Raw genomic sequence first — 25,878 nt, 5'->3', positions numbered from 1 at the left:
GAAATTATTCAAAAGGGTGCATGACCCTGATTGTGAACACCTCTGCTTGAGAGCCACCAGACTCATTTCATTCACTTAAAATCTTGGCACCACATATTTACTGCAATAGATAATGCTTATAGCATGTTTCTTTTGCCAGATTGCCATTACACTCTGTTAACCACTTGTATGAGCTTGAAGTAATAGTTTCATTACGTTTCCTCTCCATTGTTTACAACGCTCGCTCTGTAAAAGGGAACCCATAATGATAAAAGCCTGTTGGAGTTTCTTTGATCTTGTTTTTGTGGTGCCACAGCAGCACCCTGAATATTCCCTGTGAGCTTGAGATGAGATATTCTTTTTACCATTAGCATGATAGCATGAAGTGCTGTCTGAATAAGACTTGTTTGATCGGGATACCAAATTAGCATTTCCTTTTATATGACTGTCAGGTGAGGCAAGAAGAAGGCAGCTGCTGAGAACTCTTTATCAATTCAGCACTTGGCCTACAGGCATGCGCCTAACTAAGTGTCAGGTCCCGTTATGTGGTTTGTTTCACTTGCTTATAGGCTACTTATGCTGCAAAAAAGGAAGAAGAAAAGATCAATGTACAAAACATATTGTGCCTGTTATATAAGAGTAAAAGGACATACTTGTTGGGTAGTCACAACAGAATATTTACTATATGACATGATGTACAAAGCAAAATAAACTGAGAAAAGTCATGATGGTAGATCAATAAGAACATTCGTGACAGAAAATATAATGGGTAACATGATACAAAGAAATTGTTATAAATAAAATCAACTTAAGGAAAAGGATTTTTGACTAGAAAAGGATTTGAAAGGAAATACATTTGTAAAGTCAATACATTGGAAGTCCAATTTTAGGGGTATGATTAAGATTTATTTCCTTTTGAAAATATACCCATAAATTTGTCATATGAAAACAATTATACAACCTTGAACATTTTATCACAACAGGATCACACAAGTTAACACCCACGTCCCTGCATTACAAAGAATTGCCCTTAATTGGTTTTACTGTTTTTTTTTTGTGTTTTTTTAACATTTAAAACATTTCCAACAGAAGAACTAAACAATACAAGATTCCACTACAACTTTCAAATTGCCATCTATTACATATCCAATACCCCATGGTGCCCTAGGAAAGAATCTGGCCACACTAGCTTGAAATGATGCGATTAAAGAAAAATGAGAGAGGGGAAACTCAACCCATAAATCTACAAAGCTCAACTTTACCTTGTCCAAAAGAGGGCACCGGCCTGTAAATCTTCACTATTGTGTGTGGCGAGCAACTCTTTTATATCATATCAAGGGATTCTCCTGGCAGGAAAATCTGCCCATGATTTATAACGTTATAAAATGGGTTTAACATCCCATTTCTGTAGCTGGAAGCTTTTCCAGAGTAATAACAACACTGACCACTACTATTTCTCAGGAAAAGAGTCTAGTGTTGCTGGTAAGTGAGCTCTATGATAAAGACAAAAAGCTCAGACTTGACATTGTAACTACTGTGAGTGTGTTTAACATTTCCTTGAGTTTATAAAAATCGGAGTCATTCCAAGGGGGACAATGACCTATTTCAAAATTGATGCAGCATTTCTCTTCAATATAATAACTGTGATTTTGCATACAAACATAGATAGACCTCTGCTTAACTCAACAGTGACAATACTGTTGTTACAATGACCGAACAAGAACAAAGGCCTGGGAAATGTATTGGACCCCATCATTCTTTTTCATTGTTCCGTCCAACGAGAAAGGCAATGCGTGCACATGCACAAAGAAACGCACAAATGCGACGTGCGCACACTGATGCACTCACACATACACGCACACACCCATACATGAACATAACACACACCTTTCATACTGCAGCTAAGATGGGTATTACACGATTTAGTCCTGACATGTTGCAGCGATGATTGCCACGCCACGATGTCCCGTCTGTCCCAGCGGCTCCCTTCTTCACCTTGATGTCATGGTGAGTCGACAACATCATTACTCATCACATCACCACTGAAAAACATGCCTAGTGCAGCACTATATCACTCCCATATTGATATGTTGGTTATAGTATTATATTCAATGTACTGTATGAGAACATTATTTCAAATAACACGTCCACGGTTTCATATATCACTTTTATATTCACATGCCCACTTTATCACTAGATCACTGTCATATTGACACCCACTATATCACTACGTCATTTTCGTTTGTCACAAATCCACTGTGTCATAGAAAAAAACTTTTTTTTTCCAGCTGATATGTGTGCACTTTGCAATCATATGCATCAGTCTGCATCTTTTTCAAATCATTTTCATGTTTACCCGTCGTGGGCCACTTGTTTCTGTCGTGTCTGCTGCTGCCCCATTTGACTTGCGAGGGACATACTCTATATCAAAGTTGCTCTTATGCCGTCCTTTCCCTCTGCTCCAGATGAACAGAAGCAGGAAGCAGAAGATGACCACACCTAAGAAAGACAGGCAGCCCATTGCTGTAGATATAATGATAGTCTTAATGTCTATAGGGACTGTCATGTTGTAAAGTACTGTCCCATTCCCCCATGTGCTGTTGGAGTCTGACAGATAGTTTGAGCTCCTGTTAGTATAGTGAGATCTGTCCCCAAGGCCCAGGCTCTTCACAGATAAAGAGGCCGACAGGCTAGCATTGCCAGCAGGGTTACTGGCAATACACAAGTACAACCCGCTGTCATGCAGTTCCGCTGCCTTGATCTCCAGGGTACCATCTGGTTGGACTTCCACCCTGCCAATGCTCTTGGTTGTTATGTAGCGTCTGTGAGGTGAAATCCATACCACCGAGGGCCGAGGCGCCCCCTCTGCCCTGCAGCTCAGGCGGGCAGGCTGACCCTCATCAGCCATCAGAAGCTGGGTCGTGTTTGGTCCAATCCGTGGTTTGGTGCAGGTCATGTATCTGGAGACCAGAGGCTCCTTGAGGTCACGGAGATGTTTCCCCAGGAGATGCTCAGGGCCGCTGCACTCTGGCTGCAGATCCAGAATCTGCAGAGAGGAGGGCTTATGGCTATTGAGGAGCCAAAGCAATCTGCAGTCGCACATTAATGGGTTTCCTCCCAGACAGAGCCTCTGGAGGCTGTCTGGCGAGGCAAACACTCCACTCTCCAGAGAGTCCAGGCGGTTCTGTGACACATCCAGAAGTTGCAAAGATTTAAGGCCCACAAATGCAAAGGGCTCAATAGAAATCAGTTGAGCCCCCTGGAGGTGGAGCTCCACCAGGTATGGTAGTGGGCCCAGCTCTCCATGATGGATGTGCTGGATGTGGCTGTAGGACAGGTTGAGATGTGTGAGGTAGGGCAGGTTGCGCAGTGCCGCGCCGGGGAAGGCAGACAGGTTAGTGTTGGTTATGAACAACATTGTGAGGTTGAGACCATGCAGTGAAAGGGGAGGCAGTGTTTCCAGCCAGGGCCAGTAATCTATCTCTAGCCGGCGGAGCCGTGATAACCTCTTAAATGAAAAAGGCTTTAGAAAACTAATGCTCAAGTAGCGCAAGCGCAGTTCGACCAGGCTGTGCAGATGTGCCAGAGCATCAGTAGGAACCACGGTCAGATTGGATCGTTCCAGGGTCAGACTTTGGAGTCCAAGTAATCCTGTATAGGCCCGCTGAGAGATGAAAACCAGTTCGTTGTCACCCACCTCTAGGGATGTCAACCTGCGCAGATCTTGAAAGGCATGATCCAGAAGAACCACCAGGCGGTTGTGGCTGAGGTCAAGGCGGGTGAGGTTGGTCAGGCCTGATAACACGCCGGCAGGAACCAGCTGAATTAAATTACTGCGAAAGTTGAGCGAGCGGAGAGCAAGCTGTGAGCGAAATGAACCGGGCTCGACCACGCTGATAAGATTGTCGCTAAGGTCCAGGTCCTCAAGCTGCTGGAATGAAGAGAAGTTGTCCGGCGTGATGATACGTAGCTTGTTCTTACTGAGGTCTAGGATGCGTGTCTCAATGGGGATGCCTTCAGGGATGGTGGCCAGACGCTTTCGGTGGCAACTAACCGACTTGCTTTGGGCAGAGCACTCACATCGGGCGGGGCAGCTCAGAGCTGGGCTGGCCAGGAGAAGCAGCAAGGCCCCGCCCAGGAAGAGGTGGCAGTGGTTCAGGGCTGGGTGTCGCATGTCTCTTTTACCCGCGTTGCCCTCTGTCATGGCACAGCTTTTTGTCCATACAGAGCACCATCACGAACAAGCTCTGAAAGACAGAATAAAGGACAAGACTTGTTAGAATACTCCAACTGACTTCACCTCTTTGCCCCCCGCCCTTTTACATGTTCAACCTTTTAATCTTTATGTCTCTTTAAACTGCCTCCGTTAATGAACTGTCCTTTTTCCTGGCATATGAGTCAATTAAACTAGCAGCAGAGCAAGACACAGAAAGAGAAATATCAGCTGCAGAAAAATGTGAACCTTCAACACTGTGTTAACAGAAAAGGTTGCTGGCTAACTGGGGATGTTTCACGAGGATGGTCGATGTTTCAGCCTGATGGCGAGAAATGACCCTTGTTAGAGTGCAGTGAGGCTAAATGCCCATGTGGATTTGGTGTAGCTGCATGTGTATAACTCACATCAATGATAATGGTGTGCACACTGTATAGTAGGTATGTCTGGGGGTTGGGGTGTTGAATGGACTCTATTGCAGTTGTTTCAACTGAAATAAAAAATCTTCCTCCATGAGTTTCAAGCAGTATTTGCTCACAGAATTGCAACACATATACTATATGAATCTTCAAAAAGTAATCAACTGACTCACAGGCTCACTGATTTCTATAGTCACTCAATTGTGGCATCCTTTGTATGTAGAGAATACATATATATATACACACTTTAAAGATCCATATACCACCAAGCAATGAGCTCAATGAGTATGGGAAATAACACATTTACATAATCCCCACAACCGTTTCGATTTGCTTCATCGCTTTAATGATCTGTTTCTGTTTGTAACTGCAAGTTACTGCTTTTTTAAATATCCTATAGTTGTTGAATTTTGAAGTGGTACCTTTATTCCTGAAATACCCACAGTTAGATTTTTTTCAAAGAAACGTCAGGATAAAGCCATTTTCTTTTTAATGTTTGTGCATTACTTGCAGACTTCAGTCCCAGTCTATACGGAACAGCAGAGTAACATCACTGCAGTCACTGTGCTTGTCTCTGAAGCACACACACTCTCTGCACACTCTCGGCTCATTATGATAAAAAGCATATTGGTATGGCAGCACTATCTGCTTTACATAACAGGATATATGTGTAAAAACCGAGAAATAAAATAAAACTGACACATATTGTTTTGTCTTTATAAATTGCACTTTTTTTTGGAAAAAAGTTTGCTTGGATTGTGGGAAAAAATGGTGGGTTTTTTGATTGTTGATTGATTTGTGAGGGTTTTCATTCTTCATTACATTTCGTTCATTTGCTCCAATTCCAGTCACAATACACAGGGGGTTTACGGGAACAGAAGACCGCGACAGGGTTAATTAGAGGAGGGATGCATGGTTCAACTGTAAAGCCTTATGTTCTCCGAGACTCATACCTCTAACAGCTTGAAAAGACACAGACCTTGACAGAAAAACACCTCAGAGCAGCCACAGGTTGTTGAATTGACAGATGGCTGTGTAGACAGTTAGGCTGACCATAATTGCCTCATTACGAGTAGTATCTGCATTCAGCTCATGACTATCTTTGCCAATTAGGTATCGCTTGGAAATCTGAATGCACATCATAAAGAGCGAAAAAGAAAAATGTTAGAAATCTGAAAGGTGCCTTTTGAAAAGCTTTTGACTGCCTTCAGAGCTCTGTCAATCCATGAAAGGAAAATCCAGCCAAGGTAAGCAGTTGATGAGCGCACAGACAGACACATACCTTACTTTGATAGTGAGGTGAGTGACAGTCAGAAAATAGCTGAGATGAGGCAGAAAGAGAGCACACACACTCACTCTTTTCTGTTTCCCACAGCACTCACCCCTCCGTGGCAGCAGAGCACACATCTCCATATCTCCCCTCTTTCTTCCTATCGCTGTTTTATCTCTCCGTCCTCCTGTTCACACATCTTCCACCTAACTCCTTTTACCTCCCCGGTCCTGTCTGGCCTGGCAAAAGCTCCAGTCCGCTCATCAGTCCCTGCAGGCTTGCTTTTCTATCGATCGCAGCGCAGAAACATCAGATGCCAGGAATGTAGCCTTTAACAAAGAGCAGGCCGTTGCCACAGCAACTACAAACCCTGACTCCCATCCGCTCTGTGTAGTCTGCCAATCACATTAATGGAAAATGGGAAGAAATGGAGTCAGGAGCGTGACATTTGTTCATATTCCTTAGACTTCGCATTGAGAAAACTAACAAATTGAATACATCCCTGGAAATTCAGCTTCATTGGTAAAGCAGGGGCTGGTTTAAGGTGTTTCCAATCTGTCATTCTGGACGCCTTGCTATTTGTCGAGCTGTCTTGTTGCCCATCCATCTGCGGCTCTGGTAACTATCTCTGTCTGTCTACCCTCCACAAGCCCGATTCTGTCTTTTTGTATTTAACCGTCTGCCTTTACCTGTCAGCCTCTGTTCCTCTGTGCCTCCCTGTTTAATAATTACAGTCCAGTAGTCTTCTGGGGAACTGGTCTTGGTGATCTGTTGGAGAGTTGTGTGTCAGGAAACACAAACTCCTACCATGGCTTTGCTCAAGAGAGTTGGTGTAAAAACACTACCTCTGTGTAACTTATTTATGCTCATATCAGAAAAACACCCAGGAAAAAATAGCTATCCTTGTGTTTCTTTTGCTTTTGCTGGAGGTAAACCATAAAAGATGAAGAATTCTCTTACAGATCAAAATCCATTAGTTTCTACAGAGACGTAGAGCTCCTCCTAACAAATAAGAAGTATTTGAAGCATTTCCTGATCAACATGGGTCCAGATCCAGGTGTCACAGTGCAGAAACTGATGAAATGAAGATGATTCCCCAAGACTGTAGATCATGGTCTTGGATTAAAATATTATTTCAGCATAACCTTGAACAATGATGGAGCTTTGATTCTGCTTGAGACCAGCAGTCTGTTTGATGTCCCAATCCATATCTGGCATACAGAGCCCTTTTTCTTTTTTCAGGTTCTCAGTTATTTGCCTTTAAGACATGTTTCTCCCACCACAGAATGCCTGAATGGACAGCTGATAAGGGTTGACAGACTGTTTTATGATATGATTGTATGTGATCATGTAAGACTATATGGCAGAATGGTGTTTCAAAGAATCCACAATGATAGAAAAACATCCAAGAAGAACATAAACTGTAGCTAGCTGGCAAAGAACGGTGGCTTCTGCAGATTATATTTCCTTTTGTTTTGTGTGGCACCTGTTCAGACTTTGCAAGAGATTTGTTTAAGAAGGTTTCAGTTTTTTCAGCTAAACGGAGCTAAAGCAGTCTTGCTGGGAATGGTAGATTATGTAAGGAGTGAAAAGCAGGTGGAAATAAAATTAACTTGTTAGGGAGTAGGGAGAAATAAAGTAGTGCTTTCAGGTGCAATGGAAAAGCTGTTCCAAATGTAATAAACAATGAGGGACCATTTCAAATAAAAACCTAATTTGTAGCTACTCATTGATTTGTGGTCATTAAACCAGGAAATGGCATTTAATGGCATATTTGCAGATATAAAAAATTACGTTTTAGAGCTGAATCAATATTTTAATTTTAACAATGAAGGCAAATACTGTGTAAATGTCTAAAGCTTCTATGTGTCATGAAAACAACAGTTGCTGAAAAGGGACTGCATAAAGTCATTACGCCGACTATTAGCTGCCTTTTGCTTAGCTGCCTTTAGCTTAGCTGCCTTTAGCTTAGCTGCCTTTAGCTTAGCTGCCTTTAGTTTAGCTGCCTTTAGCTTAGCTGCCTTTAGCTTAGCTGCCTTTAGTTTAGCTGCCTTTAGCTCAGCCGCCTTTAGCTTAGCCTTGGGGACCAAAGCCATGCAACGTGATGTAGTTGTTATAGCCTAACGTTAGCGTTCTACTTCTGCCTATTACTTTACCACTTAAAAAACATCACTAAGTGGTGTTAATAAATGGAGATTTTCCTGCTGAACAAAATGTGTGTTTGCCATGTGGAAATCCCATTGTTTTTTCTTTCGGGAGCCCTTGTGATGCAAATGTCATCAATGCACTACTCTATGAGAAACAACTAGATATTTTCTAGTTGGTGGTCTCATATATTATATTGTCCCTGTGGACAGACATGTCTTATGTGGCTCCATGTGTGTTAAATGAGTCAATATTGTAGGGTAAAGGTGATGAAGTTCTTGTTATATTTTATGTTGGCAAAATTTGATGGAACTTTTGTATGAATTATTCATAGACGTGACAGATGTTTTCAATGTGTGAGGCAGGCGTCCCCAGGAGGGCTCCAAGCAGTTTCAGGGGAGCACAGTGAACTGAAGTAAAAAAAAAATTGTACATTATGATCAAAAGAATATCAATTCAGAGATATAGTATTTTTGGAGAATTCCACTGATACAGACACACATACAGTACATGGGTTTGGAAAGACCTTTCTCATGTTACTGGTGTATTTTAAGGTAATGTCAAAAAGTAATATAGGCTTATCTTGGCTCGAGTGGTTGAGTGTCTGCTGGATTAAATCACACAATGATCATCCCAGAGAGTGGTGCAGTGATTAAATATTATTGTAGGCTGACCGAGAAGTTAGCATCGCTCCTTTGAAATAAAGCTAGGATTTCCCCTTTGGATTTTAGCATAAAATGCAATCAGCAGAAGTAAAAAGGTAATGTAAGGCTATAAACGAACTACATCATGGACGCATGGCTACACATCCCCATCGGTGAGCTAAGGGCGGTCTTGTGTCGGTGTGAGGGTGTTTAGTAATTCATTTTGTCACTTGTTAGCAATTGCCGTTTTTGTGACACGTGCACGCTTCGGACATTGACGAGAGGGGTGTTTACTGACATATTTTATGTTAGAGTTAAATGAATTAATATGATAAGAACAATACATTAACATTTCTTCAGTGTCAACCACGTTATTTCTGGCGTCTTACGAAAAACACAAACCAAAACGCTAAGTTGAAGAAGAGGGAACCGGAAGTTGTAAAATGCTAACTCATTTACGCGTTTCTGGGTTTTCAGGACTCGGTACAGCCACACTCTAAAGCAGCCCTCTAATCAATTTGCTTAAAAAACCTGAAATATATAAGTTTGGTCGTGGACAGAGAGGGTGCTGTATGCTTCACAGAATGTAAAACCTCCTGAGGCAAATTTGTGATATTGGGCCATGTAAATAGAATTCACTTGACTAGTGGCCATTTCTCGACTACCTTAAACCCCAGGAATATTTTTAGAAACACTCAGAGCAAACCGTGTCAGGGGCAATATTGAAAACATTCAAGATCCAGCAGAATTATGGGTAAATCGTAATGGTAAGAGGGGGTCATTGAGAAGGGCAGCCTACAGGATTGAGTGTTTTGGGATTTGGTTCTGAATTGGATTAGAGTCAGTGAAACTGTAGGAAATCTGACAGCTGAAAAAGGAGCTGTAGGCTGATGCATGAGTCACTGTTAGAGTGAGGGAGAGGGAAGAATAAAGAGAGCGGCGTATGAGATAGAGCATAAATACACAAAGAAATGCCATGCCGGCGAGATAAGATAAAACCCTTGTTCGCATGACTTGACTCGACTTGATTTCTAATGTGAATTTAACTAAGTAAAGCTTGAGAGTGATTCCAGCTCTTCCAAGGAGATCTCAAGCAACGCTACGGTGCACATGTTGCTGTGTGAAGACGAGCACTATTAAAACCCTGTTCATTATCACCCCACTTTTAACATCTGCTGCCTGTGACAGGAGCAGAGCAAATTTATTTTAAACTGAGGAGGACTTAATTGAACTGTTCCAATCAATATTTTAAATTACGCCAAATTACAGCATTGATCGCCACATACGTATGAATTAATAATGACTTTTATTGACAGAATTTGTGCCTGACACTTTTACTTTTGTAAATGCTTTGTGTTGTATCTTTGTGAGAAGCAGCATCTGCAATACCACAACTTTAAGCTAATGTTTTTGGCAAAGCCCAAAATGTGTGGTTTAAGCTACCTTTAATAGCAAAGTAAGCAAAATGTGTGTGAATTTAGCTAATGTTATAAGCCAAGTTAGCCCAATGTGTGTTTTAGGCTAACGTTATTATCAAAGGTAGCCAATTATGTGTAGTTTAAGCTAACTTTTTAGCAAAAATATGTGTGGTCAAGGTATTAAAGGCTCTTGTGATGACTGAACACAATAATCTATGCTATAAATCCTGCTTTGTTGCACTGTCGCCAATATGAGGCCTTGAATTCACTTACATGGATGCAATTAATTTGCACTTCAACATAAATCTTATTCAATTTACCAGTTGTTTGTTCAGTTATAAAAAGGAAGAAGGATGTATATATTTGTTTCATTTGTCACTGTATATCACTGGAGTAGTGAAAAGTGCACAGTTTTCATTCATCCTGCTTTTTTCTCTTGACATATTTAACATGGGCCTGAATCTACTGCTTTGCTCATTTCCAGATATAATACTGGCATGAATAATGGAATTATTTCACATGAGAGGGTTCACATGTAGGCAATTATTGCCGCAGTTTGAGCATATAAAATTACCTACTCTGCATGATAATTGACCTCAAAGGAAACATCGCTAAAACCAATCATCAATTTTGCTTCTGCATGTTGTTGCGCGAAGAAACATGCGTGCAAACTGTGTTTACGATTCACGAGCGGTGCCTTACATGTGATTTGATGCGAATTCAAAAGGGAACCTTGTTGGTTGTGATACGATGCATTAACAAAACATGACAGTAACATATTCTATTCATCAAGCCGTCTGATGGAACAAAGCAAATCCCTGTTGATTAGCCTTTTTAAATATGTCCATACCATTACACAGAGGATGTAGAGAATGAGAACTGTATGTCTTGTGAGATGTGAGACTATTGAGATTTGGATTGTGCAATAAGCACAAGCATCCCTAATACTTTGTTCTGTGCTCATGCTCTTGTTAATGACAATGCACTGTGTATGCATAACAAATGCTAACAAAATGCATTTTCTATTCTGGGAATAATAGAACTCTGCTTACTGACCACCCTTACAGAGTGCGATATGTCAGCGGAGTTTTAAGAATGCTGTTGGGAATCGGAAGTAGAACCTTGTTCCTCGCGGCTAATTAGTGCTTGTGCATTCAAACTCTGCCAATTAAGCAGCTCCTTTCTGCACCACTGGCCATGTTTCCTCTGAAGCGCTGCCTTGTTGAGCCATCAACTGCATATCCTGTCTTCCACCATGTGGCTTGTTGTTCATCTGCTGTGCTGCGGGCTCACCAGGGAGGTTGCTTTACCCTGCAGTCTCTGGATTTAGTCCCGTTAATACTTCGTCAGTGTTTGCTCATACTGATAGACGCAGGGAGGGACTTCATAGTGCTTCTAAACTTGAGCCACCAGAAATGAAATAAAAAGCACAAACATTCTGTATCAGAGCCTCCGTGCTGTGTGGACATGAATAATGTGAACATGACGCTCCTCCACCAGAGGAATTATATCACAGCACCATGTGCCGTTTTTTCATTTATTATCTGTTTCAGTTCAAATGTAAGCTCCGTTTGGATGTGGTTTTCGTATATATGGTGAATTTTCATGTTGAGTCTGAATAAGCACCCAGGTTACTTTTAAATAAAGGTTATCGAGGCAATCTCACTGCTTTAAAATGTATGACTTTTCTGTGGCACTTTCAACATGGCAAGTCGGAATCAAATGCCGTCAGATTTATAATAGATCAAATGACTATGTATTGTATAATGTGAAAGGTGTCACTTGTAGTGACAAACCCACAGAGACGTATCTACTATGCAGTTCTTAGCTCTCTGAAGCATATAAGTTCTTTTTTATTCCAGCAAAGATGGTTATACTTTTAGCTTGGATTGTCTGTACGCAGGAAAACTCCTGGCCCAATTTTCATGAAACCTCATGGAAAGGTTTAGAGTGGGCCAAGAAATAACTCAATATAAATGGGAGCGGATCCCAATTGCATAGCTGATACAAACACAAAGTCTCCATTGTATTCAAATGTGCAAGATGTGTGCCACTTTTGCTGCATTTGCCTCATGTGGTGACAGAATCTGAAGAATATTTCGCCAATATTTTGTCAAAATAAAATATGCATACCTTCCTTTGCTATGAGTTGTGACGCAAATATTAGAATTAATCAGAGCAGTTAAAGCAATACAATAGGCCTTTGACAAATCACATTATGACTTAAAGCTCATGAAAACACTATAATATGAAGGAAGAATTCCCAACCCCCGGCAATGGGACCATTCTAGGAGCATGTGAATGCAGCTTTGGCCCTGCTGAAGTTAATTCTAGTTAATGTAACTGCCACTTTTTTATATTTCAGTTTGACTGCTCTCATTACTGTTGGTCTAGCAAAAAAGCTTTATAAAGCTACTGTAAAACATTTCCCAGGACAAAATGTAAGACTTTAGCAACAGGTTAACCGAATTCCTATCAGTGCCTGCATGAAACGCACCAGGCATTTAAAGTGCATTCAATATAAACCCAATTGCGGAAATATTATGTTGAATATATCCACCAGAAATTGGTGGAGTCAAAACAGAAAAGAGACCTATATTACATCTACATTCGTCAAGTAATGCAATCCAGAAAAATTAAGAAGAAATTTTACTAAGAATAATTAAGTTTTACCAGAAAAATAGGTTTAAAAATCTATAACTTATGCAGGCTTTTAGAGAACCGACCAAATACACTTGTGAATTATCTTACAAACATTGTGGCTCTTTTCTCAACCCTAACCTGGACACCTATGTCTAGATGACTAATAGCAATTACTTTCTAGTGTCAGGCCAGAAAAAATGTGTTTCAGGCTATTTTGCTACTAATTTGCAGCAATGCATACATTACCTAATAAAAATATTTAATAATAAGCCATTTAGCGTACACTTTCAAATGTAAGTCATTAATGACTGGCTTTTGCCCACAGATGCATTTGAAGGAATGAAAACAAGTTAATTAAGGTCTTTCCGTATTATTTAATGAACTAGTTAAGTTTCTTAAGCATATTTTCCCAAAGCATTAACATGCACACACTCACATTTAAAGCTTGCGAAACGGAAAATTCAATATTCATAGCAGCTTGATTATCCATTGTATATTCTACTTCACTGTTGTAATGATGGACAGTCACACAGTAATCATATTTTGTGAAATGCCTGCTTGAAAAGATGCCAATGCTTCACCTCAATGGCTGCTTAGATTTCAATTTTAAAGAAATAATCACATTTTTTTACCGTGTGTCGACTGGCATTACGTTTCTTTACCTATCTCGGGTTTAGTGGAATAGCAGATTTTTTCCCACCCTGTGTCTCTTGTCGTTGCTTATAAATCACAGTGTTACTTGAAGGACACTCAACATATTAGGTTCCTGTCTAATTTTAGTCTCGGGAGGTAGCACTCATCCATTTTTCATGGTATATGTGTACTACCGACTGCACTGATTCATAGGCATCTTTCTCATTCACCAAAATGAGATTTGTCATAGCATATTAAAGCAGTTTCTTCTTCCTGAACCCAGTCCTATAATGTTATCTTCTACCGACAAGTTCCATGTCATTTCTTTCAAAACTGCATTATCGTTTAGTTGCAAGTTTGTAGTGCCATCCAAGGCTTACTGCAAGCTGGGGTAGGGGTCGGGATTATCTTCAGTTAAGCTTGTGTGAAATCCTCACAACCATTTTAAAAAAAGACCAAAATAGCCCAAATACAAGGTTTTACTTAACCGGGGAAGGTCTACACACCATGTAACATATGATTAATTTTTTTTCAGAAGGTGAAAGAACTGTGGCGTCATTCTCTGTCCCATTCAATTTCAGATGACGCCAGACCACAAAGGCGGAGAGGCGTCGCCACTTTGAAAAGGTCAAGTGTTAACTTACATCTAAAGGGGAAAAAGAGCCCACTGATGTTAGTCTCTTGTTGTCAACATTTTTATGTTCGAAGCAAAACTCAAGGGAGGCATTTGTACTGTCCTAGTAGGGCCCTGTTGCAATTATATGGGGCCCACATTGATCCCAAGTATTGATTAAAGTTCGTCCTTGATTTTAAGATTCAACAGACGTTTCTCAGAGGAAATGAAACAATGGAAAGTGCTCTCATTTGAAAACAGCACGGAACCTCATAAATAAGGCATTTTTATTTATTTTAAGAAGAGATACGTTGTCCTCTTGAGTCCATGTTCTGTTCATTGAAGCTTTGATAAGAGTCAATACAACCAGCTGGATTCAATTATCGGGGGAGATGAATGGATATGATGCAATATCCTTTTTTTATTGGACTGTTACAGAACATATGGGATTTTGAAAAGAACTGACTTCAACCCACCATAAAATGACATTTGAAAGGGAGCGAGCAACACATCAGCTATTGGTACACTTCCAGTTTCCAGTTTTCCGCATCAATTTTGTACGGATTTATCAACAACATAGAACGTGTTAATTAGTGAGCTGTAGTCGTGCTCTTAGGCACATTGGTTGAATCGCACGGTTTACTCTGTCAGGGTTTAGGATAAGCTAACCAGCCGCAGGCTCCGGCTTAATATTCAAAAATATTATAACAATTAGCTGCCAACCATATCGTATACCATCTGCCATGTGTCCACTGCATGGATGTATAAAGAGAACTGGATTCAGCTTCGGGGGTGGGGCTGTTTATTCCTAATAAATGTTGTCAGTGGCACATGAAACTAAAATAGCCTTTTTCTCGAGAGAAAGAATGCTGGTATGTAGGCCCATAGAGCATGTTCACTAACGTTTTCTTAAGCGCCACCTCCAATCTGCAGCGTAATGTCCAGCAGTGGCTCAGTAAGTAGGGGCTTGGACTGGGAATCGTAGGGTCGCCGGTTCAAGTCCCCGAACAGACTTGGAAAAACATGGAAAGTGGACTGCTACTTGGAGAGGTCCCAGTTCACCTCCTAGGCCCTGCTGTGGTGCCCTTGAGCAAGGCACCGGACACCTCCAATCCCCCCTCCCCATTGCTCCCCGGGCGCTGCACAATAGCTGCCCACTGCTCCTAGTACTAGGATGGGTTAAATGCAGAGGACCAATTTCACTGTGTGTGCTCTGCTGTGTGCATGTATGTGACAATAAAGAGGGTTTCATCCTCCGATTCTATTCTAATGGCCGCTCTTGGCTCAGTCGGCTCTGAGCGTATTTTACAACTTTTAGGCCCTAATGATTTAACCAAGGGGAATCCAAGTGGTTGTACTAGGTAGCGGATTTTGCTAAAAAAAAAAAAAATGATTTGCTGATTTACAGATGTCTCCTTCACAATGTAAGTCAATGGGAAAAGTATTTTTGGGTCAATGACGTCACGGACAGACACAGAAGATGTAGTTCCACTGCTTTGACACTACAAACATATGATTCAATTTCTGTAGCACTTCCCAGGGGGCAAGGTCCACTGCCCTCTAGCAATGTAATGCAGGAAGTAGAGGGGTATACCTACCAAATTCAAGACCACTATTCACTTGTTGGGTTGTGACTCATGTGACACATCGAGCTAGCTATTTTGCTACTAATTGAGAAAGGTTTCATTTTGTATTTTCAACCAATACATTAGATAAACATGTATGCGATTGAGGCAGGATATCTTTTTTCTATTCTTTAATTTGTTCTTATGTCCTATTGAAAATGTGTGGATCAAACATGATACAGTAGGTATGGTACTGCATTATTTGTTTTGGTTGTTTAAAATGTCATACACTCATTTAGCAATTCAATAAACCAAATACCGATAATGTGTGTCTTCATTTAGAATGGAAAATGTTTTTTTTTCATAGTTGCCATAACTAATGATAACTGGTTATAGAACAAAACTTATAAAGCTTTATTCTAATGAGATTAATTATTGGAGAGTGAAGAATAAGTATGGGGAAAAAACCGAAACATTAAAATTAGATGCAATTAGTCAATGCACATATGTTTTCTAATGCGTATAAGTAATAATTAATTTAAGTGAAATGGATATTACCTTGGGATAGTGTGATAATAGTATATAGTAGCACAATACACTGCATAGTAATTTAATGCATTTAAATATGCTATAATCAAAATAATGAGTGATTAATAAAATAATGAAATGCATAAATATGTATTGTTCAATATATATAATGTTACTGTATACATGTTATGTATAATGTATGTGTATGTATGTATATATCTGAATAAAATCAAATGTATTTCCCCGCTATGTTTTTTAATTAAAAACCAATTGAGATACATTTCCATGAAAGTCTAATCTATACTGATCTAATATAAACATGAAATCCTACACAATATAACATTAATTCATCTTGGCAAGCTAGTGCAAAGGCTTATTTCCCCAAATGTCAAACTAATTCTATATTTCTGTCTGTTTCTACATGCAGCTCCACAATGAAAATATATTTTTAGACCTTTTTTGTGGAATCACTCATTCAGACCCATTCAGTCAGAAATGGTGATTCACCGCTGTGAATAAGAGGTCACGCTGAACAAAAATGTGGCTGCATCCGAGTGCTAATAATTACGTGATTAACTCGTGCAGTTTGAATAGAAGTTTCCAATTCATTTGCAGTGCTTGGGGACATCTTGCTGCTATTCTCCCCACTCTCCCTCTGGGTCACTGCACACCTCATTTCCACCATTTCCTCTTCAAAACTGAATGATTTCAACTGAGAGTAAACATTCGGAATCGGAAACTAAAGCAGGATGCTTCTGACAGCTCTATAATTAATACAAGCTTTTAAAAGTCATTTCCTATTATCAGCCAAGGGATTCACAATGATTATATGCTTTCATTCCAAAAGATTTTTCGTGCAAAGAACTTACACTTCTTTCCCTGGAAAGTCTCTTCCACTTACTCGTTGTGTCAGCATGGGGCCAGATATTTTCTGTGTTCAGCTCCACATTTCTAGGAACTAATTCTGCCCGCTATCAATTATTAATAATAAGAATTTTGACTAAAGCCTGAATGCGAGGTAGAATAAGTTGCTCTTTTTCAGACTGATGTTTTTAATTTGAACTGGACGTTTGTGCCAAAGCTGTGAAATGTTCTCAGTGGCTTCAGATGAGTTTGTGTTTAGGAAAAGGGAAGGAGATATAAGCAGCATCACTTGCATTCATGGGTTTTTCTGAAAACGTTCTTAAACATGATACAATATGTGAAAACTAAGTCTGTTTTTTTCAAGAACAAAATACTAATATAGCCCTTAAACAGGTTAAAGACACTTTTTTTGCTTTTCACATTCAATTCCATTCGCCCGAGGAAGAGAATGGGTTTCCACTCATCATGCCAATCATCCCATGAATTTGGCTTGGAGCTAAATTATATTTACTTCCATATACACTGGGGAGCAGTAAATATTGGCGCTGTAAATATTTTGATCTTTCTCCTCTCATTTTCCTAGAGAGTCGTTTAGTTAGCGTCATATCTTTTTTTACATTAGACCCACAGCCAGGGATTAGGCAGTCCTCGCTGGCACCGAATAACATGAGGGGGATTAGCACTTTCGCCTGTCACCAAATCATTCTGACGGATTAGAAATCTCCACTGCCACTCCCTAGAAATCACTCGTGCTCCGAAACGAGTTCAAGTCGCTGTGACAGCCAAGGTGACATTGGAGTGGAAAGGAAAGAATCATTCTCATCAACCCTTTCTGACAGAATCTCGCTCAGCATGCACGGTGTTAGCATGACGGACACTACGTAGGAGTTGTCAAGAGACAGTATGAAATCAGATGGATTAACACACAGCTATCACTTTTGTCAGATACATAAGAAAGTTGGTATTCATATGTAATTGGGTAGAAAACTTGTATGTAGTGCCTCTACCTTCTTCCCTTGATATGATTGTCATTGAATCGTAATTATAGTTTGTGTTAAAGGTGTTGGGCAAGTAAAAATAACGTTATAACATATAAAAAATCTGAGCTTGGTGTGTAGCTTTGCACAAAAGGTTACAATTGTCAGGCTTGTCTAGATGTCCGTGAACAACCAACTGGAAAGGTATACACCAAAAGACATCTCCTTTCTGATTCTGGGTTAGGGTTAAGCACAGGGATGATAATGAATGAGGAAACCCAGTGAGGAAACTCTTTTGGACATTGGCTTGCTATTGGTAAGAATACTAATGAGCCTCAGGGGGTAGGATTGGGGTAAGGGTTAGGGTATAGGGATGAATACGAGTTGAGGAACGTACTAGGGGAATTTATTTGCATTTTGGCTGGATTTTGGTCAGATCACCTATGAGCCTCAGGGGGTTTGGGTAAGGGTTAGGTATAGGGATGAATACGAAATAAATTATGAAATAGAAACCACACAACACTGGAATTGTTTCTAAATAGAACACCAGAAATCAAGATCATGACAATTTTGCCTCAAGCGAACTGACAGTCAGAAAAACAAAGAGCGTTGTGCTGCTTTGGAGCCGGACCCGGGATCCACAAACAGGTTGATTGGGCAATGGCTCTACTCAACCTATTTCTCTCCTTCAAACTGAATAACATTGTTCCCAAGACAGTAAACACCAGCCAAATCAGGTTTATGATTAAGTTGGAGTGGTCAGTGATTAAATACACGAAGCTAACTTCCCCCTTCGTTCTTTAGTACACAGGGATGTACCTTCAACTTTTTATCCAAGAACCATCCAATGGACCAATGATTCATTCAGGAGAAAGAGAACACCTCTTACCAAACGTCTTTTGTAGTAGAAAGGGAAAGACAGAGGGGATGATGTGCGGCAAATGGTCCGAGGCCAGATTTGATAATGGGTTCACCACAAGGGGACTAGCCCCATTATATCGACCGAGAGCCCTACCAAGTGGGCTATAAAGCAACCCAAACAGTGTTGGATTCGACCAACTGTTGCATCTTAACTAGCTCTCCCTTTAGCCCACATTCGAGTGAGTTCATTCGTAATAAACAACTTTGGACTTTAATGATGCATCATACAAACCACACCTTGTTGAACTCCCCCATTGGGGTCATAGTCTTTACTCCATGTAGTACACCATTTTAGATTTGCCAAAAAATGTCTGTCAAAATTCCCAAACTAATAGTTTAACAAGCAAATCAACTAATCTCAGAAACCAGTAAATGTTTATTATTTTAGATTGATCATTGAGTACTATTTCCAATCCAAACTAGACCAGGTTCCTCAGTTAGATCTTTCTAGTAAACAATAGCATTTCTACAATTTCTACTGGTCGCCAGCAAAGATAGAACATTGCTTAATTCCACCACGGATGGGAGAAGTACTCAGATCTTGTATTTGAGTTAAAGTAGAAGTACCAGAGTGTAGGAATACTCTGTTACAGTGAAAGTCCTGCATTCAAAATGTTCCTCCAGTAAAAGTAGAAAGTATTCTCATCTAAATGTACTTAAAGTAGCGACAGTAAAAGTAGTCATTGTTTGATTGGTCCATTTCAGAATAATATCTCTGATATGTTTTATAATTATTGATCATTAAAGTGTTCTCAGAGCTGGTAAAGGTGCAGCTAGTTTTAATGGCTTTGTATACTGCAGGGTAGCTGCTGGATTTACTCCAGCTGAACTAAAGTCTGATTTAAGGGTTTAATATTTCACATCATTAATCCAAATCTGCAAAGTAACTAAAGGGATTAAATACATGTAGTGGAGTAAAAGTACATGATTTACCTCTGAATTGTAGTAGAAGTAAAAATCTCTCAAAATTGTACTTGAGTAAATGTACTTAGTTACTTTACACCACTGAATTCCACACTCTTATATAGGTAAAACTGTTGCAGCAAAAAAAGCAGTGACTGCTTTAAAGTGTTTGTGGATATCTTAGTTAAAATATAACAAAAGCCCGAGGCTCACCCAGACTGAGAAGCTGTTATTCTGTGATTTTGTTTACAGCAGAACGCAGATCCACAGAATTAATGTAAAAGCATCAAATGACTGTGTGTGTGTGTGTGTGTGTGTGTGTGTGTGTGTGTGTGTGTGTGTGTGTGTGTGTGTGTGTGTGTGTGTGAGAGAGCTTACTGGATGCTTTCAAAGGAAACTACCTGCCTTTTACACCTGCTGCATAATTGGCTGTCTGCAAACATAGCGTGAGACTGAACTCTTTTGGGAATGAATGGGTTTGGACCACTTAATTGTGATTAAATGAACTGAAATAACTCATCTTCGCATGCATAAATTCTCCCAGGCATTATGCAAAGTCTGATATCCACTTTGTGACCAAGTGAGAAGAGGAAAATCTATCACTGCAGAATGATGAGTTCATGCTGCCTGTGCTGGAAGGAAGTGTGGTTTGTACGGAGCACCTATTATAGATTTAAACAGTGTTTCCCTCATGTAGTCTTCAGAACCACTGGTATCCTAAAAGGCAAACCTCTTGGGGAAGCTAGTTTAAAAATCCCTCCAGCTAAAAAAGTAGCACATGAAATAACTCAGCCCTGACTCCTTTTTTGGCAAAGTGAAGCTACATATTGTCTCTGTCTATATGCAGCGGCTAAGCTGTCCCAACATTCAGAATCTTACAAATTGTACCATTCAAGAAAAAAAAATATTTGCCAGGAAATCAATACAGAGAAGCTGAGGACAAAGTGGCCTCTGTAGCCATGACCGGGTTTTACACAGGATGGAGAACTACTGGTGGCACGCACCCATTAGCACCTCATCTATTTTCTATCAACGGAACACACAGCACAGAGTAAATGGTGGCAGCTGCTCCGGGTACCAGAGACATTACTAACAAATTGATACCACCTTTCTCTAGTAATATTTCACATCTGGCCCTTTATACGTTTATAGTCCTGTCTTTTTATTTTTCATTGGGCCCAAGTCAGATCGCTGCAAAGGTCACAGGCAAGATGAAGGTTTACTGTGCAGTGGAATTTTGGGTGTGCCTTTCCTTACAAAATACAAAAAAAGTAACATTTTTGTCAGGATTTGTTTCAGTTGTTTTGCTGTGGCACGCCTTAATATAATGAAACTGTTATCCAGTTACAACCATATGTTATATTTACCAACACGAAAGAATATCTGAAATTCATATTCACATTAAGATGAGGTACTTTGATGGCATTTTTACCTTTTACAGTCACAAGCTCTGCATTTGATTGCTAGTTTCATTCTGCAACATCTTCAGGACAGACACAATCATCTTTATATTTGCTTTTTCCCAAAGTAAGTAGCACTGGAATCATTGAGACCATATTCATGCTTGTTTTCCCCAAAATTCTTTCAGGTTTTTTTGGAAAGCAAGAAATCGAAGCCAAAGACGATAAAAAGAGCATGTAAATAACGCATGAAGAAATATTGATTTTGTAGACATGAGCGGCGTTCCAAGTTATTGTCCAAATATGGCATAGCCCGCTGATGGGGGTCCATGTGGGAATGCTGAGTGCACTTAGCACATGTCTTGGCAACCTGAGTGCATCCTGCAAGCTCCCTCTCCTTTAATGACCCATTAAAACTGATAAATGGCCGGAAACCTTACAACCACTTAGTTGCTCGCAGAAATAGTATTCTTTCTTTACAGAGAGTAATCGACAACAAATTGCCTTATTAATTTCCTGTGCTTTTGTCGCTCAATAAGCCATGTCCTACTCGATCAGTTTGGATGAGTGTACAACCCAGATTTGTTTTGTTCCATTACAAATTTGAGTTTGTACACCTCAATGCAATTAAGTCACACTATCATTTTAATAACAAGGAAGTCGACTATTTTTGTCCATCCCTCATAGAATTTATATGATCATGTCCCAATCTGCGAAATGAACACATGCTTAAACCCGAGATAAGTCTGAAATGTCGACATTACTCAAAGTAACGGTAATACAGCAAATGTCAATCTCCAAATTATTTGTACAGGACATTAACCCTGCCAGCTTTCTAGTCCAACATCTTGGAATGTCTGATGTTCGAATAGAGCATAAAGCCGCTAGTACAAAATGGGAAAAAAAATAACGAACAACTGCGGATGAAGAATATCTAACTGGAGAGACAAGGATAATGGCAAATTCCTTTCGGGAAGGGCTAACGAATGTTGTATTTAGACAAAAAAACTACAAAAACTAGGTTGTGTATGATCAAATGATGTACCGGCTACATGACTGTGGTTTAATCCGCATCATTTTGTGCCTTCTCTAAACCAAAAGGAGTATTTTTATTTAGAGAAAAACATCTGTTGGGCTACAGATGTGTAAAGTAAAGTAAATCTTTAATTGTCCAGACTTGGTATGAAGCAACAAATGTATTCTATACTCCAGAATAATGGCGTTTTATGCAACATTGCACATGTCTAAGGGTGAACTAGAGGCAAACATCTCATGAGAAATCTGACTTGGGAAATTGAAGTGAAGGAACAGAATTGTAAAATACTCCAGAAATCATTATTCCACTAATTACTGTCTCCAAACTAAGGAGAGAAAGAGCCAACAGAAACCCAAATAATATTTTCAGTTTATGAGGTTGCTTGTGTCAGCATTTAGTTTTAGAATTAATTCTGTACTTCGCTTTATTCTCTTATGAAGGCTTAGAGTTATACATTTGATCTCATCATATCCAGCCTAATTTATTTTGGTACTATTTATGGATAGCAATTATTCTGCTATAGGGCTATTAAATGTATATACAACCATAAGTGACAAATCCATACAGTGTCACAGTCATGATTTGCAGAATGTACATATGTTCAACAAAAAATATTTTAACATAAAAGACTTCCCAAATGACATCAAGGATCTGACAACTAACAGAACTTAAATAGATGCACGACTAATCAAGACACAGCTTGGGAGGGAAGGAAAAACACACAGACACCGGGTGAACAGAATTAGGAAATCAAACAGGAGAGAAAACACAGAAACAGGAAGTAAACACAGGGAGACAAGATATTTCTAAATAAAACAGGAAACAGACAGATGGTGACGGTCACAATGAATTTAAATGCCATACATATGCACAGGGGATTTATAGAAAATGTTGGATGATTACTCCATACGAAATTGGGAGGACAGGAGCCGTGGATTGTTATGTATAGTCTGGAAGAGCATAAAAGGTGGACATTTTTTGGAAGGAACACAATTGAATCTTCTAATAGTCCTTTTCGTTCACAGTCATTTACATTTGTGAAAATTCAAACAAAACTTGGGAACTTGTGTAATTAGAATAATGTTAGCGAAACCATACATATTCACAGGTGTCCAGGTGTCAGAACTGAAATCAATCCATTCTTGTATGACAATTATAAAAGAACCTTTTAGCTGTTCCTGAGTAAAACCTTCACCTAGAATCAATCTGAAATGTAAAAACAGCCTTGACTAGCTTTTATCTTCTTTGAGATCCAAGCCAAGATATATAAATATCAGAGGGATAAAAGGCAATACGGTTATTGTACCACTCAATAAAACCCTTTGAGCAGCAACATAGAAAAAGCTAAGTAAGACATTTATGCATAGCAAGAGGAGAAATTCAGTTCTTACAGCAGCACAAAGACAGCAAGATAAAAAAGAAGAATAAGATGCATAAAAAGGAATAGATAGATAGAAATAGATAGCTAAATGAATGACAGAAGAGACCATTTTGCCAACGGTCACTTTGCAACGCATCATCTGACCATCTTAAAAATCAACCTTTTTTTGCTCACAACTAACCATTTGTCCAGACATATAAACACCTGGCAAAAAACCTGAAACCTTTTCTGTGTTAGTTCCCTGACGTACGTGTCTCTGAATAAACGTTTATATGCAATACTACTGAGTAATACTTGCCTGTGCGACATAACACCTTGCAGCTCATCCGCTCTATTTCTCAGAGTCCTGAAGCAGGAGCTGTGTGTTTCTGTGAGAGCAGCATTCTGTCCCATTAACAGCTCGCAAAATAAGGGACAGTTTATTCTGCAGTGGATCCATTTCCAACACGGCTATGCTAATTAAAACCAGACACAGCTGAGAAGGACTGCTTGCACATTTATGCAAGATTAGCAAAAATGCAACACATTCACGGTGTTCTCATGTCAAATTGTCACTGTCCCAGTCCTCTGTGCGTTTACAGTCTCCAAAGTGTGACAATGAGATTGCTCTGCAATGTTCTTTCTACAGAATCTGGCTCCCACCAAACATTCTGTGCTCTTAGTGCAGCTTTCTACAGTCAGACGCTTTAATTCCTCCCAGTGTGTTTGCCAGCTGGATTGCAAGAATCTTACGGCATTACAGCAAATGCTCTTATTTTGGCAAACAAGCATATAATCACCTAACATTTGGGAAGCTTGCCTTCAAGCTGCACTCAAGCAAGTTGTTTTTGTATAAATTCAGTCATTTTAGCATTCTAATGTTAATGTAACAACATCCCTTTTGCAAAGATTAGATTCCCTATTTACTCTTTATTTTCAATGATGCGGATGTCAGATTTGTTCTTATAATTCAATATTTCATTTGGATATTGTTGATTTAGCTTATTTTCATTTCAGTTTCAATCCGTTGTTATTGGGGTGTAAAAGGAATAGCCTGGATTGAATTAAATAATAAGGAGTCCGTTCAACGATGGGTATGGTTTTGTGCAAGGGAGGCAAAGGGGCTTTACACCCCTGGCCCGATATTTTGTCCCAGCTGGAGGATCTCAAGATGGTCTCTTTTTACTTTTTATTTTTATGTTCAGCTGTTAGCATGGGTTTGGTTAAAATCAATAATAATAAATAAATAAATGTGAAAATATATATTTTTTATGATGGTGCCAATTAGGTACTTACATTGATTTATTTTCTGTTTTTATATTTGAACACCCACCTGAAAATGTTTTTGCTGACTTCCAACTTCTCTTACTGTGATATAAAAGCGTGATCAAGTGTAAGTACACCATGCCTCTACTGCCTCGTGTTGTTACCTACCCCTAACCCTACCCCTAACCCTTATCTGTCCAAATATTCTCCCAAAAAAGAACTCTAACCACGGCTCTGATACAGTTACGTTTTATTTGATAATGCTTCGAGATTTCTGCTGTTTAGATTTATCTCAGCAATACGATGGAAGTGAATGGAATTGAAATGAAATTACTTTAACCGCCCCTTCCTCCCCCTCCCTTTTGCCTTATTGTCACTTCTTCTGCACAGTCAGATTAAGTTAAAAATGATTGACGAAAACTAATTTGTGGCTGTCTCCAGAATCTGTGATTTATTCAGGCAAACAACTTACATCAGTGCAACTTTTCTACAGCAATCACACTTTATTCAAACACCTCTTGGCTGTTCAAAAGTTACACCATCACCTAAAATCAATCACAAATGTATAGCTTTGAGTGTCTCTGCAGTAAAAGACTTTTCACAATAACCGGTAGAGGACATTTGGATGTACTTAAGATCTCTGTCTATACATACATTTATATGTATTATGCCATTAAGTTATAGGGTAAATAAGCAATGTCTAATAAGCAATCTCATCAATCCTCACCCTATTTCGCAACTTAGGCAGACACCCCCAGCCTCCTTTGTAGTATTTTTAAGCTGATAGTATTGTAACACAAGGTTAGGGCTGTAAAATCTTGCATTGTAATATAGTTAGCGCGGTGTCACCTGTTTAGCGCATAGTTAGTGTAGTTGAAGTTGTAATATGTAAAACTAGGTTAGTGTTGTGAAACATGGAGCATTGTAATACGTGGTTGGTGTTACGGAATTTTTGACTTAGGTAGTAAAACTTCGAGACGGCTCATCATTTTCTCCATCCTCTGTCTGCGTTCCCAAGGCATAGGTCTTTCGGCCTTGGAGTGCTGTTATCTCCCTTAAAGAGGGGCAGTTAGGGCGCATT

At 39.6% G+C, this 25,878-nt stretch overlaps 1 protein-coding gene across 2 annotated transcripts in view; it reads right to left on the bottom strand.

Annotated features, from left to right (window-relative positions):
* Positions 1 to 645: 645 nt before the first annotated feature.
* lingo2b (leucine rich repeat and Ig domain containing 2b) overlaps positions 646 to 25,878 on the bottom strand; it is a 36,690-nt gene continuing 11,457 nt past the window's right edge. The window contains exons 1-2 of one of the 2 annotated variants that reach the window (XM_063909156.1): positions 5,994 to 6,171; positions 646 to 4,226 (exon numbers count right to left, since the gene is read on the bottom strand). In XM_063909156.1, coding sequence (XP_063765226.1) covers positions 2,315 to 4,183 — 1,869 coding nt within the window. In that variant the 5' untranslated portion in view covers positions 4,184 to 4,226; positions 5,994 to 6,171 and the 3' untranslated portion in view covers positions 646 to 2,314. Of the gene's footprint in view, positions 4,227 to 5,993; positions 6,172 to 25,878 lie in introns of those variants that run through there. The other variant, XM_063909155.1, reaches the window with a different exon arrangement.

Source organism: Eleginops maclovinus, chromosome 19 (assembly GCF_036324505.1).
Source record: "Eleginops maclovinus isolate JMC-PN-2008 ecotype Puerto Natales chromosome 19, JC_Emac_rtc_rv5, whole genome shotgun sequence".
Lineage (NCBI taxonomy): Eukaryota > Metazoa > Chordata > Actinopteri > Perciformes > Eleginopidae > Eleginops > Eleginops maclovinus.
This window is presented reverse-complemented; position numbering and strand designations above follow the sequence as displayed.